The sequence below is a fragment of the Vombatus ursinus genome, unplaced genomic scaffold (assembly GCF_900497805.2).
Source record: "Vombatus ursinus unplaced genomic scaffold, bare-nosed wombat genome assembly UNPS02001287.1, whole genome shotgun sequence".
NCBI classification, from domain to species: Eukaryota; Metazoa; Chordata; class Mammalia; order Diprotodontia; family Vombatidae; genus Vombatus; species Vombatus ursinus.
In genome coordinates this window covers 11,945,826-11,960,748 of record NW_020941065.1, presented here as the reverse complement: position 1 = coordinate 11,960,748, position 14,923 = coordinate 11,945,826, and the positions used below count along the sequence as shown (strand labels likewise).

The following is a 14,923-nucleotide window of genomic DNA, read 5'->3' as shown; positions in this document are numbered from 1 at the left end:
CATTTCTATTTTATTTTCTGGTTCTAGAATATCAGGGAAGTTTTCCTTGATAATTTCTTGAAAGATGATGGCTAGGCTCCTTTTTTGATCATGACTTTCAGGTAGTCCAATAATTTTTAAATTATCTCTCCTGGATCTATTTTCCAGGTCAGTTGTTTTTCCAATGAGATATTTCACATTGTTTTTTATTTTTTCATTCTTTTGGTTTTGTTTTATGATTTCTTGATTTCTCATAGAGTCATTAGCTTCCATTTGCTCCATTCTAATTTTTAAGGAATTATTTTCTTCAGTGAGCTTTTGGACCTCCTTTTCCATTTGGTTAATTCTGCTTTTTAATGCATTCTTCTCCTCATTGGTTTTTTGGGCCTCTTTTGCCATTTGGGTTGGTCTATTTATTAAGGTGATATTTTCTTCATTTTTGGGGGGGTCTCCTTTAACAAGCTGTTGACTCGTTTTTCATTATTTTCTTGCATCACTCTCATTTCTCATCCTAGTTTTTCCTCTATTTCTCTTACTTGCTTCTCAAAATCCTTTCTGAGCTCTTCCACAGCCTGGCACTGATTCATATTTTTCTTGGAGGCTTTAGATGTAGGAGTTTTGACTTTGTCGTCTTCTTCTGGTTGTATGTTTTGATCTTCTTTGTCGCCAAAGTAAGATTCTATAGTCTGAGTTTTTTCTGCTGTTTGCCCATGTTACCAGTCAATTACTTGACTTTTTAACTCTTTGTTAAGGTAGGGGTCTGCTTCCAATGTGGAGGGTGTACTGTCCCAAACTTCAGGGATTTTTGTGCAGCTGTTTTCAGATATACTTCTAGGGACCTGTAAATTTTCGGTTCTTCCAAGGTGGTCTGGTCAAAAGAGAGGTGTTTGCTCTTTTCCTAGCCTGTGCTCTGGTCTATGAGTGACCACAAGCACTCTTTTCTGCCTTGGAACTGTGAGGAGGATTCCCTCTTTACCACAGCCACAAGCTCCTCCACGCTAGTTCTTCTCCTTGCCCCAGGATTGCCACCCAGGACTGGGACCCAGATCCAAGCATGGGCAAAGCAAGAGATTCCTGTCTCAACACCAGCAAAGAGGTCCCCGCAATCCCCCTCTGATCAGCTGCTCGATCCAGTCCCTGTCTGTGGGCCAAGAGCTTAGGAAGCAGCCTCTACCGCCACCTCCCTGGGGCTATGCTAGGGTCAGGCCTGGACTGCCCTCCTTCTCTCACCCAGGTTTGACAGACCTTTCCCACTGACCTTTTAAGTTGTCTTTGGTGTTTGTGGGTTGAGAAGTCTGGAAATCACCACAACTATCCGTGATTTAGTCCCCTGAGGCCTGCTTCAGATTTGCTGGGGCCCTGTCTTTGCTCTCTCGGTCCGTACTGAACTGTGCTCCTCTCCCAGCCCAGTGTAATAGACCTTTCCCATCAACCATCCAGGTTGCCTTGGGCTGGAAATTTGTTTCACTCTGTCTTTTTGTGGGTTCTGCTGCTCTTGAATTTGTTTAGAGCATTTTTTACAGATATTTGGAGGGGTTTGGAGGAGAGCTCAGGAAAGTCACTGCTGTTACTCTGCCATCTTGGCTCCACCTCCCTTGGGGTTTTCTTGGTAAAGATACTGGAGTGGTATGCCATTTCCTTCTCCAGCTCATTTTATGGATGAGGAAACTGAAGCAAACAGAATCAAGTGACTTGCCCAAGATCACCTAGCTAGTAAGTGTCTCAGGCTGGATTTAAACTCAGGAAGATGAGTCTTCCTGATTCCAAGCCTGGGAAACTGAGGCTTAGGGCAGCTAGATGATGCAGTGGCTAGAGTGCTGGACCTGGAGTTAGGAAGACTCATATTTCTAAGTTTAAATATGGCCTCAGACAATTACTAGCTGGGTGACCCTGGACAAGTCATTTCACCCTGTTTGCCTCAGTTTCTTTACCTGTTAAATGAGCTGGAGAAGGATATGGTAAACCTCTCTAGTATCTTTGCCAAGAAAACTCCAAATGGGGTCACCAAGGGTCAGACACGACTGAAATGACCCAACAACAACAACAAACTGATACACAGAGAGATCAAGTTTTGGTAAGCACTGTCATTTGAACTTCGTAATGACCTTGTGAGAGAGGCATTATTATCCCCATTTTAAGATGAGGATATTGAGGCTCAGAGAATAAGTTGCTCGTGATCATGGGATCAGATTTATTGTTGATGTTATTTAGAGCTGAAAGGTATCTCAGAGACCATCAGGCCAACCCCTCCATTTTATGGATGAGGAAATCAAGGCCCAAGAAAGCCAAGCGCCTTCCTCAAGGCTGTCCACTGGGTCACACTGGCTCTCACGTTGCTCTTCTCTAGCACAGAATCATTGTGGGAGACATCTTTTGCTGGGCAGTGGAAGGAGGGGATGGTCTTCCTTGACTTCATCTAGGAAATGGTCCCAGAAAATAAGTGATAATGGATTTCAGAAGTGACCTAGAAAGATCCTCTCCTAGAAACCCGGACTGAGAAAGCTCATTTGAAGGAAGGTTCTCAGCTCCCCACCTTCTGTTGCACCAACCTAGGAATCCAGACTCTAGTATGGAAAAAATACTGTCCTTGACCCAACTACCATTCTAGATTGAGAGCCTACCATTCTAGATCTAGACAAACATTGATCCAGGAAGAGAACCATTTTTCTAGGTTCTAGATTTACCCAAACATGGTGAAAAATCACATAAGGTAGTCCTAAGGTACATTCCTTAGCAGAACAAGGGTGGAAGATGATTAAATTGTCAAGAAGCTGTGTTACATCCCTAGCTCCAATGTGAAGAGACTGTGTCAATTAGACTAGTCAATTCCCCTGCCTGTGAACAAAGTCTTAATTTCCTCCTCTATAAAAAGAAGCTGAACTAAATGCTTTATAAAGGCCCTCCCAGATCTGACATTCCCTGTTCTAAGGGCCCTCTCAGTTCTATCATTCAGTGTTCTATGTTCTAAGATCTGTAGTATATTCTGTGCACATATGGCCATTAGCAAGACATCTCTTAGATTATACATTCCTAGAGGGCAGGGAGAGAGGCTTTATGCACAGTAACTAGCCCAGCACTGTATTCAGTTAGGCACTTAAAAGGTTTTTGGTTGAGAATGAAGAAATAACTTGTATAAGCTCCCAGAGCTAATAAAGACGAGAATTTGAAACCAGGTTCTCAGTCTGCACAGTCTGTATTCTTTCCCTTCTAGCTCTGAGATTCTATAATTCTGTTCCTTCTCATTGTTAATTGCATGATTCTTTGCCCACATATGTGACTGTACCCATGTAAACAGAAATATCCATTCACGAGTGTGCACACACACATGCTCACGCACGCGCACACACACACACACACACACACACACACACACACACACACACACACACACACACACACACCCTGCTAAGCTGTCATTTGGCTCCAGTGTGGAATGCAAAATTACATGGTTGGAAGACTGATCTGAACAAGAAATAAACTGGTACCCGCCCACAGCTGACACGCCTCCATTTGGAAGTGAGGGTTGTTTCAACATACTGACAACTCTCTTCATTTACCTGTTACTATGTCAGTCAATCACTCCTTAAACGTTGGTTAAGCTCCTACTATGTGCTGGGCAATGTCCTAAGCTCTGATGGGTCTTCTCCAGGCCAGGTCAGTGCCGACAGCCCCCTGGGTTTGGCTCCCCCAGCTCTCTTGGTGAAGAGTGCAGAGGGCACCGATGGGTGCTCTGGACGCCAGCCACCACAGGGAGGGGCAGCAGTTTCTCCTCCTGCTGCCATTGTGACCCCCTGACTTGGACCAGTTGGATTCTTTTGGAATAAGCTCAGTTTTTCTAGTCAGTCCCTCAGAGATATCAGGGGAAAATGGGCAGAGTGATAGACTTAAAGACAGAAGAGATCTAGGTTCAAACCTAACCTGATATACTCACCAGCTATAGGACCCTAAGCAATAATAATAATAGCTAGCATTTATATGGCACCTACTATGCATCAGACACTATGCTTCACAAGTGCTTTACAAATGTTATCTCATTTGATCCTCACATTGACCCTGTGAGGTAGGTGTTGTTAACATCCCCATTTTACAGTTGAGGAAACCGAGGCAGATAGCAGTTAAATGACTTGCCCAAGGTTACACATGAGTAAAATTGGAACTCCAGGCCTAGTGCTCTATCAAAACTGTCCCATCTGACAGCCCCATAAGAAAGTTATTTGTTCTCTGAGCTCAGTTTCCACATCTGTAAGAGTATGGCATGGAGGCTAAAGAACTGACCTCACAGCCAGGAAGGTCTGGGTTCAGGTCTTGCCTGTGACACATTTTGGCCATGTGACCCAGGGAAAGGCCACTCTGCTGGGCTCTTAACCTTTGGCGGCAGTTAGATGGTGCCTGTGCTCCCCTTCTCAGAATAATGTTTTTAGATGCCTCAGAGGATTGCAAAGAACACCAATTATATTGAAATGCGTTTATCAAATTATTAAAAGAAAAAAACCGACCCCAGGTTAGGAGCCTCTGCTCTCAGACTGTAATTGCAGAGAGGGTGCTGACTTGCACTGGTGAAGGGAGTTCGTCATTGGGGAGTTCCCCATAGCAATGAAATGGCAGGTCCAGGCCCTGTCTTCTGTCCTATAAACGTCTGCAGCATTTGTCTTGCAGGGTAGATGTGAAGATCAAGTAAGAAAATCAGCCAGATATTCTTTCTTTGCGAACCTGAAAGTACCATATACATTTTTGTTACTCAGTCATGTCCAACTTTCCATGACCCCACTTGAAGTTTTCTAGGCGAAGATAGCAGAGTGGTTTGCCATTTCCTTCTCCAGCTCATTTTATACATGAGGAAACTGAGGCAAACAAGGTTAATTCCCATATTCCTTTTTCTTCACTATATTAAGTTCTTAAAGCACAGTTACATCCCATCCATTCATGGACCACAACTTATTTAGCCATTCCACAATCAAGGAGCATCTATTTGGTTTCCAGTGGCCACCAAAAAAAAAAAAAGCTCCTCTAAATACTTTGATGTAGATGTACCCCTTCTTTTCATCTATTGAATTTGTCACGGACCTCTTCGGAGTACGTGTTTAGCAGTTCATTCTCTGGAACTGAGGATTTGCATATTTTAGTCACTCTCTTTGCAAAATTCAAATTTGTTTTCCAGAGTGGCTGGTTGAATCCACAGCTCCACCAACCATGCATTAGTGTGCGATGTATTTTTATTATTGGTTCTTTTCTTGATTTTTATTTCCTGTGAATTTCTGGATGTCTGCTATTTTTCCTTCATTTTCAGGGGCAGCTATCTTCCTTGGAAGGTATGTCGACAATTTTCTTTACTTTGTTTTCGGTTTCAACTTTGTTCAATTATATTGGAAGATTCTAGGATGATACATTTATATAAGCTCTTTTTAGATGCAATTGAGTCTTAGCCAGGAGGTGATCATTCCTATACTTTTAGTCTGTCGTCCAGAGATCCAAATCATTTTCTCTAACAGCAATTCTTTTTTTAATACTATACCTTCCCCCAGTTACATGTGAAAACAATTTTTAACATTCATTTTTTAAAATTTTGAGTTCCAAATTCTCCCCCTCTCCTTCCCTGAGATGGTAAGCAATTTGATATAGGTTATACATGTGCAATCACATAAAATGTTATTTCCGTATTAGTCATTTTGTGGAATGAAACTCAAACAAAAAAATAAAATGAAGAAAGTGAAAAATAGTATGTTTCAGTCTGTGTTCAGACTCCATCATTCCTCTCTCTGGAGGTAGGTAGCATTTTCCTTTATGAGTCCTTTGGGATTGTCTTGGATCATTGTATCGCTGAGAATACAGCTAAGTTATTCACAGTCAAACATTGTTACAGTATTATGGTTACTATGTACACTGTTCTAGTTCTGCTCACTTCACTCTGCATCAGTTCATGTTAGTCTTTCCAGGTCAAACACCAGTTCTTACCAAAAATAACTGGCATTTACAATAGCCCTTTAAGATTTGCAAAGAGTTTCACAGGTGTTATTTCTTATAATCCTCATAACAACCCTGAAAGGTTGGTGCTATTATTACCCATTTTATAGGTGAGGAAACTGAGGCAGAGGCAAAGTGACTTGCTCCGGGTCATACATACACTAAGTGTCTGAGGCAGAATTGGAACCCAGGTCTCATTGACTCGGGTGCTCTTTATTCATAGGATCCTAGATTTAGAGGGAAGCTGTTGAATTCGACCTTCTCATTTTACAGCCAAAGAAACCGAGGCTCAGAGAGACTTGCCTATAGTCACATTGCTTGTAAATGTCAGTAGCGTGATTTGAAGCCAGTTCTCTGGACTTGAGTTTTAACCTTCCTTCAGATATTCCATTGAAGGCCGGTCTATGCTTAGAGCTTAATGTATGGTATGGAGTGGGAGCCTTGGGCTGCAGCAATTGTAGGCCTTATTTAGGGCTGGGAAGGATGGGGATGATTTGGAGAAGCAGAGAGGAGGGCTGAGGATATTCTAGGGAGGGATAGTGGCATGGGAATAGCATGAGGCATCAGGTATGTTTGATTTGGAACCACAGGTCCTGGGTTCAAATCCTAGCTGTAACACTTGCTGCCAGTGTTACCTTGGGAAAATCTCTTCTAACACTAATAATATCAATAATAGTGAGTATTTCTTGGTTTGCAAAGCATTTTATGTACATTATCTCATGTGATTCTCACAACAACCCTATGTGGAAGGTGCTACTATTTTTTCTGTTGTACAAATGAGGAAGCTGAGGCGGAGAGAGATTCAGTTATTTGTCTAGGGTCAAATGGCTAGTAAATGTGTTAGGTCAGCTACAAAGTGCCTGGTTCAGGCCTTCTTGATTTGAAGTCCAGCATGGTGCCTACTAAAGCTGTTATCTATTTTTTTGTTTTTGTTTTTGTTTTTGTTTTTGTTTTTTTTTTGCCCCAGAGAGGCAATGGGGTTAAATGACTTATCCAGAGTCACGTAGCTAGTACATGTCTGAGGCCAGATTTGAACTCACATCCTCCTGACTCCAGGGCTGGTCCCCTATCCACTGTGCCACCTAGCTGCCCCTCTCAGTTCTCTCTTGATCCCAGAATCCTCCTCTAAAAATGAGGAGATTGGAGTAGATGGCCTGTAAGGGCCCTTCCAGCTCCATATTTATGAGCCGGTGAGCCTAAAGGGTAGCCAGTGTGGTCAAGGGAAAAGATCATTGGTCCTGGAGTCAGAGGTCCTGGGTTCAAATCTCACCTCTGTCCCTTACCGCCTATGTGACCTGGGCAAGCCAATTTACTTCCTTGGGGCTCAGTTTCCCCATCTGTACAATGAGGTTGTTGGACTAGATGCCCTCTTCCAAAACCAGATCTAGGATCTGTGGGCAAAGATTCACAGGATGGGGATGAAGCTGGTTTGTGAGGACACCATTTTGTTGAAGCTCCCCGTGGGTGTTTCATAGCCTGGTGAGTAGATAGAGGCTGACTGTGGCCACCATGGGGAGGGCCTTAAGGACCAGTCTTTGAAGGACCTTAGAAGGCATCTAGGACTCGTGACCAAAGGGGAGAACTGGGATTAATAGGTAGAAATTGCCAGAAGGCCAGTTTTGGCTTGAGACCAAGGAAAACTTCCTAATCCTGAGAGCTGCCCCATGGCAGAATGGGCTGCCTCAGGAGGTGGTGGGATATCTCCATCAGTGGGGGTCTTCAGGTGAACACTGGACTTCCTACTTGCACCAGATGGCTTCTGAGGTCCCTTCCACCTTGGACATTCTGTGATTCCAGCCTGGTCAAGTTACTGAACCAGTTTTTTTTTTTCCTTTTTAGGCAATTGGGGTTAAGTGACTTGCCCAGGGTCACACAGCTAGTAAGTGTCAAGTGTTTGGTCTGAGGCCGGATTTGAACTCAGGTCCTCCTGACTTCAGGGCCGATGCTCTATCCACTGTGCCGTCTAGCTGCCCCTTGAACCAGTTTCCCAAGTTTTCTGATGTCAAGACCAGTGAGCTTTGTGTTCTGGTCAAGGACTTGGGTTATTACTCTTGGGTGGGAGTCACTGGGGCCTTGGAGTTGGATTTTGGTCCCTGGACTGGAGGTGGACAAAGTTGACCAAGAGCTAACCCTTGACTGGAGAATCAAATCAATCCACATGTCTCTATTAAGTGCCTGCTATGTGCTAGGCATTGTGTTAGGTACTGGTAATACCAAGAAAAAAATTAAATAGTACCTGCCCTCAAGAGGCTTACATTCTATCAAGGATCTGATCAAGCAATCCATCAATCAATAAGTATTAATTAATTGCCTCTGATGTACCAGGCACTGTACTGAGAACTGGGACACAAAATAAAAGCAAAATCAGTCCTTGCCCTCTAGGAGCTTATATTCTATCAAGCATCAATCAAACAACCCATTAGTCCGTAAGCATTTATCGATTATCCACTATGTATTAGGCACTGTACTAAGTACTGGGACCACAAAGAGAAAACAGAATCAGCTCTTGCCCTCAAGGAGCTTACATTCTAATAACATGTACATAACTAGGTCTACACAAGATACACACAGAGTAGACACAAGGTATCACTGATAGGGAAGGCTCTCGTGGCTTGGAATATTAATACTACTATTATAAAGAGGATTCATATTGAATTCTTTCCTGGTGAATATGGGGCTCCTGAGGGGCTAGGTGGATATCTAGGAGGAAGGGTTGAGCCTTGCCCTGACTCAGAGCTCCGCTATCCAAATTATACCATTGTGGTGGTCCCTGCACTATATTAAACATCTCACTGCCCTCTCTGGGCTCTCCTTGCTGCCCAGGAAATGAAGAGAGATATAATTAACAAGCTATTCCTGTTAATGATATGACTGATGTCTCCATCTACGTTTCCTGAAGGAGGGTGGTTGAGTATCAGAGATAAACTGGCCAGCCCATTCCCAAAATGACTGGCTGATCTATTCCCAGAATGACTGGCCACCAAGCCAAGGTTCCAGATCTGCTATTTTGGTAGCTGGGTGGCCCAGTGGACAGAACCAAAATTCAAGAAGAACTGAGTTCAAATTCAGATATTTATTAGCCATGTGACCCTGGGCAAGTCACTTAACTGCTGCCTACCTCAGTTTCCTCCTCTATAAAAGGGGGATAATGATAGCAGGATTGCTGTGAGGATCAAATGAGAATATTACTAAAGCACTTCACACAGTGTCTGGCACATAGTAGGTGCTTAATAAATGCTTGTTTTTTCCCCCCTTCCCTTCCTCCTTCTGTGGGAAAGTGATCCCAGGTTAAAGGACATATGCTGGTTTCCTCTCTAAAGGGCTCCCGCCCTGACTAGGTCCTTAATGATCCTCACTTTCTCTCTCTTCCCCCTTAGGGGGAATCTCAACTCTTCCTCTGACCTAAGGTCTCTTAGCAGTTGTCCTTGGCTGACCACAGGGCAAACAAAAGCCAAATTTTTGTTTTATGACTGTGTATATGTGTGTGTATTTTTTGTGGGCAAGAGTGTGACATGGGGAGTGTGTTTGTGCCAATTAAGAAAAACAAGCAAAGATCTTTCAGACACAACCCCAGGAGTGGGATGGTTAGAAGCTCCAGGAAATTTGCACCCAGCGCCAAGCTAACCGACAGGATGCATTCTTTCCAGGCTGTTGTCCACAGAGGGCAGCCTGCCCCCGACCTTGGCTTGGGATCCCTCCCCACAGGTGGGCCACGAGGGTGGCACTAATGGTTCAGGGAGGATGTGGACAAGTCCATAGGATCTGGGGCTGGCCAGGTCCTTTGAAATATCCCAGTCAAACTCTTCATTTCACAGGTGAGGAAACTGAGGCCCACAGAAGTCAAGTGACTTGCCTGAGATTTTGTTGTTGGTTTTTTGGGGTCTGGACCTGTGAATTTATTGGGGGGGAGGTATGGACTCCCAGTATGGAAGTTCCCTTCCCAGATGCAGATCAGCCACTGAGCTGTAACTTGTAGTCTTAGAGACTTGTCCTGAACATTGAGGGGTTGAGTGACTTGCCCAGGGCTACACACCCAATATCTGTCAGAGGAAGGATTTGAACTCAGGTCTTTCTGACCCAGAGGCTGGTCCTCTAACTGTGCTTCTTTTATACCTGTAAGCAAAACGGCTGAAATGTCAATAGCACTTTAAGGGTTGCAAAACACTTTACAGTGTCTCATTTGATCCTTGTCACGACCCTATGACATAGGTACAACTGGCATTATTACCCCATTTTCCAGATGTGGAAACTGAGGCTGAAGTGAAATGACTTGTATCATAGATTGAGAGCTAGAAAAGACCTCAGAAGCCATCTAGTTTCATGTTTCCATTTTAAAAAAATTTATATATTTTTAATTACATGTAAAAACAATCGTTAACATTCATTTTTTAAAATATTGAGTTCTAAATTCTCTCCCTCCTTCCTTCCCTCCTTCCCCTTCCCTCTCCTTGAGAAGGCAAACAATTTGATATAGATTATGCATGTGCAAAAATGTATTTCCATATTAGTCATGTTGTGAAGGAGGACACAGACCAAAAGAAAACACACACACACACACACACACACAAAAGTGAAAATAGTCTGCTTCGATCTGCATTCACACTTTCTCAGTTCTTTCTCTGGAGATGGAGAGCACTTTTCATCATGAGTCCTTTGGAATTGTCTTGGATCATTTTTCTGAGTCATTCACAGTTGATCATTGTTACAATGTTGCCATTACTGTGTACAGTGTCCTCTTCACTTCACTTTGCATCAGTTCATGTAGGTCTTTCTAGGTTTTTCTGAAACCATCCTGCTCATCATTTCTTACAGCTATGTTCTCATTAAAAAAAAAAAAATTAATTCTTTCAGCCCTCTCATTTTTACTGAGGAGTAAACAGATGTTCAGGAAGATTTGTCCAAGGGCTCTCAGGTAGCAGGCCGAAGAGTCAGGATTTGAGTCTGGGTCTTCTGACCCCAAATGAAGCTCTTGTTCCAAATACTGTGCAATTCAGGAACTTTGTACCCTCCTGTCCCCACCTCCACTCACCCACTGCATTGTCTCCCCCATTCCTATGCTCTCAACACTCTGACCCGGCTTCTCAGCTTCTTTTTTTTTTTTTTTTTTTGGCAATTGGGGTTAAGTGACTTGCCCAGGGTCACACAGCTAGTAAGTGTCAAGTGTTTGGTCTGAGGCTGGATTTGAACTCAGATCCTCCTGACTTCAGGGCCAGTGCTCTATCCACTGTGCCACCTACCTGCCCTGGCTTCTCAGCTTCTGAGGGTTTAGTTTGAGGACATATTAGGAAACATAAGCATCATCGATTCATTGATCTATCGATCATAGTCCAACCCCTTCCTTTTTTTACAGAGGGGGAAACTGAGGACCAGAGAGGTTTGCCCCAGGTTACACAAGAAGTAATTTCATAATTTAATAGATTTAGAGCTGGAAGGAACCTCAAAGGTCACCTAGTGCAGCTCTCCACCCCCATCTTACAAATAGCGAAACTGAGGCTCAGGATTTGCCAGGTCACAGAGCTAAGTGAGTGAGACAGGATTTGAATTCAGATCTTCCTGTCTCCAAGTTCAGCCCTCTATACTCTATGCCAAGATACCTCTCATCTAGTCTATCTCCCTCATTTTACACCTGGGGAAACTGAGGCCCAGGGAAGTTATAATTCGCCTAGGATTGCCTAGTTTGTGTCAGAATCAGTATTTGAACGTGGGACATCATGTCATGTTCTAGGGGCTTACCCAGCCTCCTTGGCTCCAAGCCTAGTGGTCTTTGCCTGCATACGTCCTGACTCCCAGACTTGTCCCCTCTCACTTAGGGGAGCTCCACCCTCTTCTTGTCAAGTGTCCAAGTCTGGGTCCTGGGTGGGGGTGAGAGGGAGCTAAGCTTTCCTTCTCTAAATGCTGGCATTCCCTTGGTGCATCCCGGCTCTTGGGCTGGGCTCCTATGGTCACTCAGTATTTATAGGTTCTATGAAAGAAGGGCCTGTTCTGTGCCCTGCTCCTGGGGCTGGCCAAGCACAACCACATCTAGGAGACGCCGCCTGTCCCACGCTTGAAGTCCCCTCTAATTACAACGGCTTCTTTGAGACAACAGCCAGCCTCAGTCCCAGTGTCTGCAGACATGGGCTTCCTGGGCAGAAGACCTTTAGCTCAGTGCCCTGGCTCCCTCTTAGGGGGGCCTGGGTGGTCCCAGGCGCTGGCCTCTCCCACAGCAGGGCAGGGTTTCTCCAAAGCCCTGGGTGGCCCTGGGTCTGGGCCCTCCCTAACTAGGGAAGTCAGTTCCCCGCCCCTCTAAGATACTGTCCATCCCCCACCTCCACCTCAGCTTACCTTTCTTCTTTCTTGTAGAGTAAGCCATCAGTGGGAGGAAACCGGGTGGCAGGCATGACGGATCCTGAAGACCCCCCCAGAGCCAGCCCTGGGGAATCGGGCGAGCCCCCTGGGGATGACAGCGGACCTCCAGGAGAGACGTTTCCCCTCTCCTCCTTGGCCAACCTGTTTGAAGGGGAGGATGGCTCGCCCTCGGCGGGAGGGGAGCCGAGCCGCAGTCCACCTGCCCAGGGGGATGCCCGGCAAAACCTGCGCATGAAGTTTCATGGGGCATTCCGCAAGGGCATGCCCAACCCCATGGACCTGCTGGAGTCCACCATTTATGAATCCTCCGTCGTTCCCGGCCCCAAGAAGGCCCCCATGGACTCTCTCTTTGACTATGGGACCTACCGGCACCACCCCAGTGATAACAACAAGCGGCGCAGAAAGAAGATTATAGAGTGAGTATTCGCCTGCCCTCTGACCCGGTGGCCCCTTCGTGGTGTCTCTAACCGCCGCCTGAGTTACCTTGGGCAAGTCATTTCCCTTCCTTTGGTTTTAATTCCTTCCCTTATAAAACGAGGGAGTTTGTCCAGATGCCTCTGATCTTCTCTCCGGCTCTAAATCTGGGCAACTTCCTGTGTGCCCTGGGGCAAGAGACTCAGCCTCAGTTTCCTCTTTTGTCAAAGGAAGGGGCCCCTGAGGTCCCTTTCAGAGCTAGAGCTCTGAGCCCGGGATTTGGCGAGGGGGGCAACGTTCTCCTCCTCCTTTGCCTGCTTTGGAAGGAAGTCAGAGAAGACAGAATCTTGGACGGATCTTTGCTGGTGCTCAGACTCCTTTCCGATGGAGACCCCCCCGGTGGGGACTTGGAGGGCTACGCTGCAGACAGTGGGAGAGCCTGGGAGTTACCCCGATTCCAAGCTGGAAGTGATCTTAGAGCTCATCGAGGCCAACCACCTTCCCTTGACTGAAGGGGAAACTGAGGCCCAGAGAGATGAAGGGACTTGCATAGGATCACGTAGCTAGTGAATGTCTGAGGTGGGATTTGAATTCAGGTCTTCCTGTCTCCAAGTCCAGAGGATGAGGTTTCAATGCCCAGTTCTGCCACATTCCACCCATGTGACCTTGGGCAAGTCTCCTCCCCCCTGTGCCTCTTGTCATTGTTGTTCGGTTGTTCTGGTTGTGTCCGACTGTTCGTGACCCCACTTGGGGTTTTCTTGGCAAAGATACTGGAGTGGTTTGTCATTTCTAGCTCATTTTTACAGATGAGGAAACTGAGGCAGACAGGGTGACGTGACTTGCCCAGGGTCACATAGCTAGTAAGGGTCATACTGAGGCTGGATTTGAACTCAGGTCCTATTGACTGCAAGCCCAACACACTATCCACTGGGCCTTCGTTTCTTCATCTGTCAAATGTGGGACTAGACCAACTGACTTAGTTTCTCCATCTGTCAAATGAGAGGGTTGTACTACACACCTCTAAGGCCATAATGCAGCTTCAAATCCTGTGATTCTGTGGGTGGGGGCTCCCAGGAAGGAGGAAGGATAGCTGGGTTCAAGTCCTAACTCTCTTTGTCTTCACTTGTCTTTACTTCTCAATTGTCTCATCTCTAAAATGGGAATACAGAGCCTCCAGCCCTCCCTCCCCATAGGACTGTTTGGAAGAAAGCTCATTGTAAACATTGTAAAGGGGTGTGGGACTTGGTCGAGGTCACGCTGTGCAAATTAGAGACAAGCCAGGCTTAGAACCCAGGCCTCCTGACGTCCCAGCCCCGGGCTCTCTCTACTCCATCAGGGTCATTTATGGAGCAGAAGCGTGTGAGGTACGGACGCTGTGATCATGGGAGTGAGGAGAACACGAGGGAACAGCAGAGTAGATGAGATCTGGGGAGTTCCTGAAAGGCTTCGTCATTCAAAGTCCTTCTCCCTGTTACGTGTCCTGAAGTTTTAACCATTTGATAATTAATTTCTTTGGGTGAAGCATTGTTCTTTCTCTGTGATCAAAGCAGCCCAAGAGGGGTAGTAATACACTCTGTCCTTTACGCCTTAGTTTAAATACATTTTTCAGAAATTTCATGGGGACTGAGGCTTCAGAACTGGGGCTTGGGAAATGGTTTACAAGGACTTGGGTCCTTAGAGACAGAGATATTGGAAGTGTATCAGGATCACAGCATCATAGATTTAAAACTGGAAAGGACCTTGTGGGTGGGGTCTTCCTCCTTCCTTCCTTCCCTCCTTCCCTCTCTCCTTCCTTCCTTCCCTCCTTCCCTCTTTCCTTCCTTCCTTCCTTCTTTCCTTCCTTCCTTCCCTTCTTTCTTCCTTCCTTCTCTCTCTCCTCCCTCCCTTCCTTTCCTCCTTCCTTCCCTCTCTCCCTCCTTCCTTCCTTCCTTCCTTCCTCCTTTCCTCCCTCCCTTCCTTCCTTCCTTTCCTTCCTTCCTTCCTTCCTTCCTTCCTTCCTTCCTTCCTTCCTTCCCTCCCTCCGTCCTTCCCTCCTTCCTTCCTCCCTCCCTTCCTTCCTTCCCTCCTTCCTCCCTTCCTTCCTTCCTTCCTTCCTTCCTTCCTTCCTTCCCTCCTTCCTTCCCTCCTCCCTCCCTTCCTTCCTTCCTTTCCTTCCTTCCTTCCTTCCTTCCTTTCTTCCTTCCTTCTTTCCTTTCTTCCTTCCTTCCTTCCTCCCTTCCTT

The 14,923-nt window shown here is 45.7% G+C and overlaps 1 protein-coding gene across 3 annotated transcripts in view; it reads left to right on the top strand.

The window, feature by feature from the left end:
• TRPV4 (transient receptor potential cation channel subfamily V member 4) overlaps positions 1-14,923 on the top strand; it is a 68,223-nt gene that overhangs the window by 26,808 nt on the left and 26,492 nt on the right. For all 3 annotated transcript variants that reach the window (XR_003569294.1, XM_027864429.1, XM_027864414.1), the window contains exon 2: positions 12,283-12,704. Coding sequence is in view for 2 of the 3 variants with exons in the window: in XM_027864429.1 (XP_027720230.1) it covers positions 12,319-12,704 (386 nt within the window). In the remaining variant the exon portion in view is untranslated. The remainder of the gene's footprint in view (positions 1-12,282; positions 12,705-14,923) is intronic.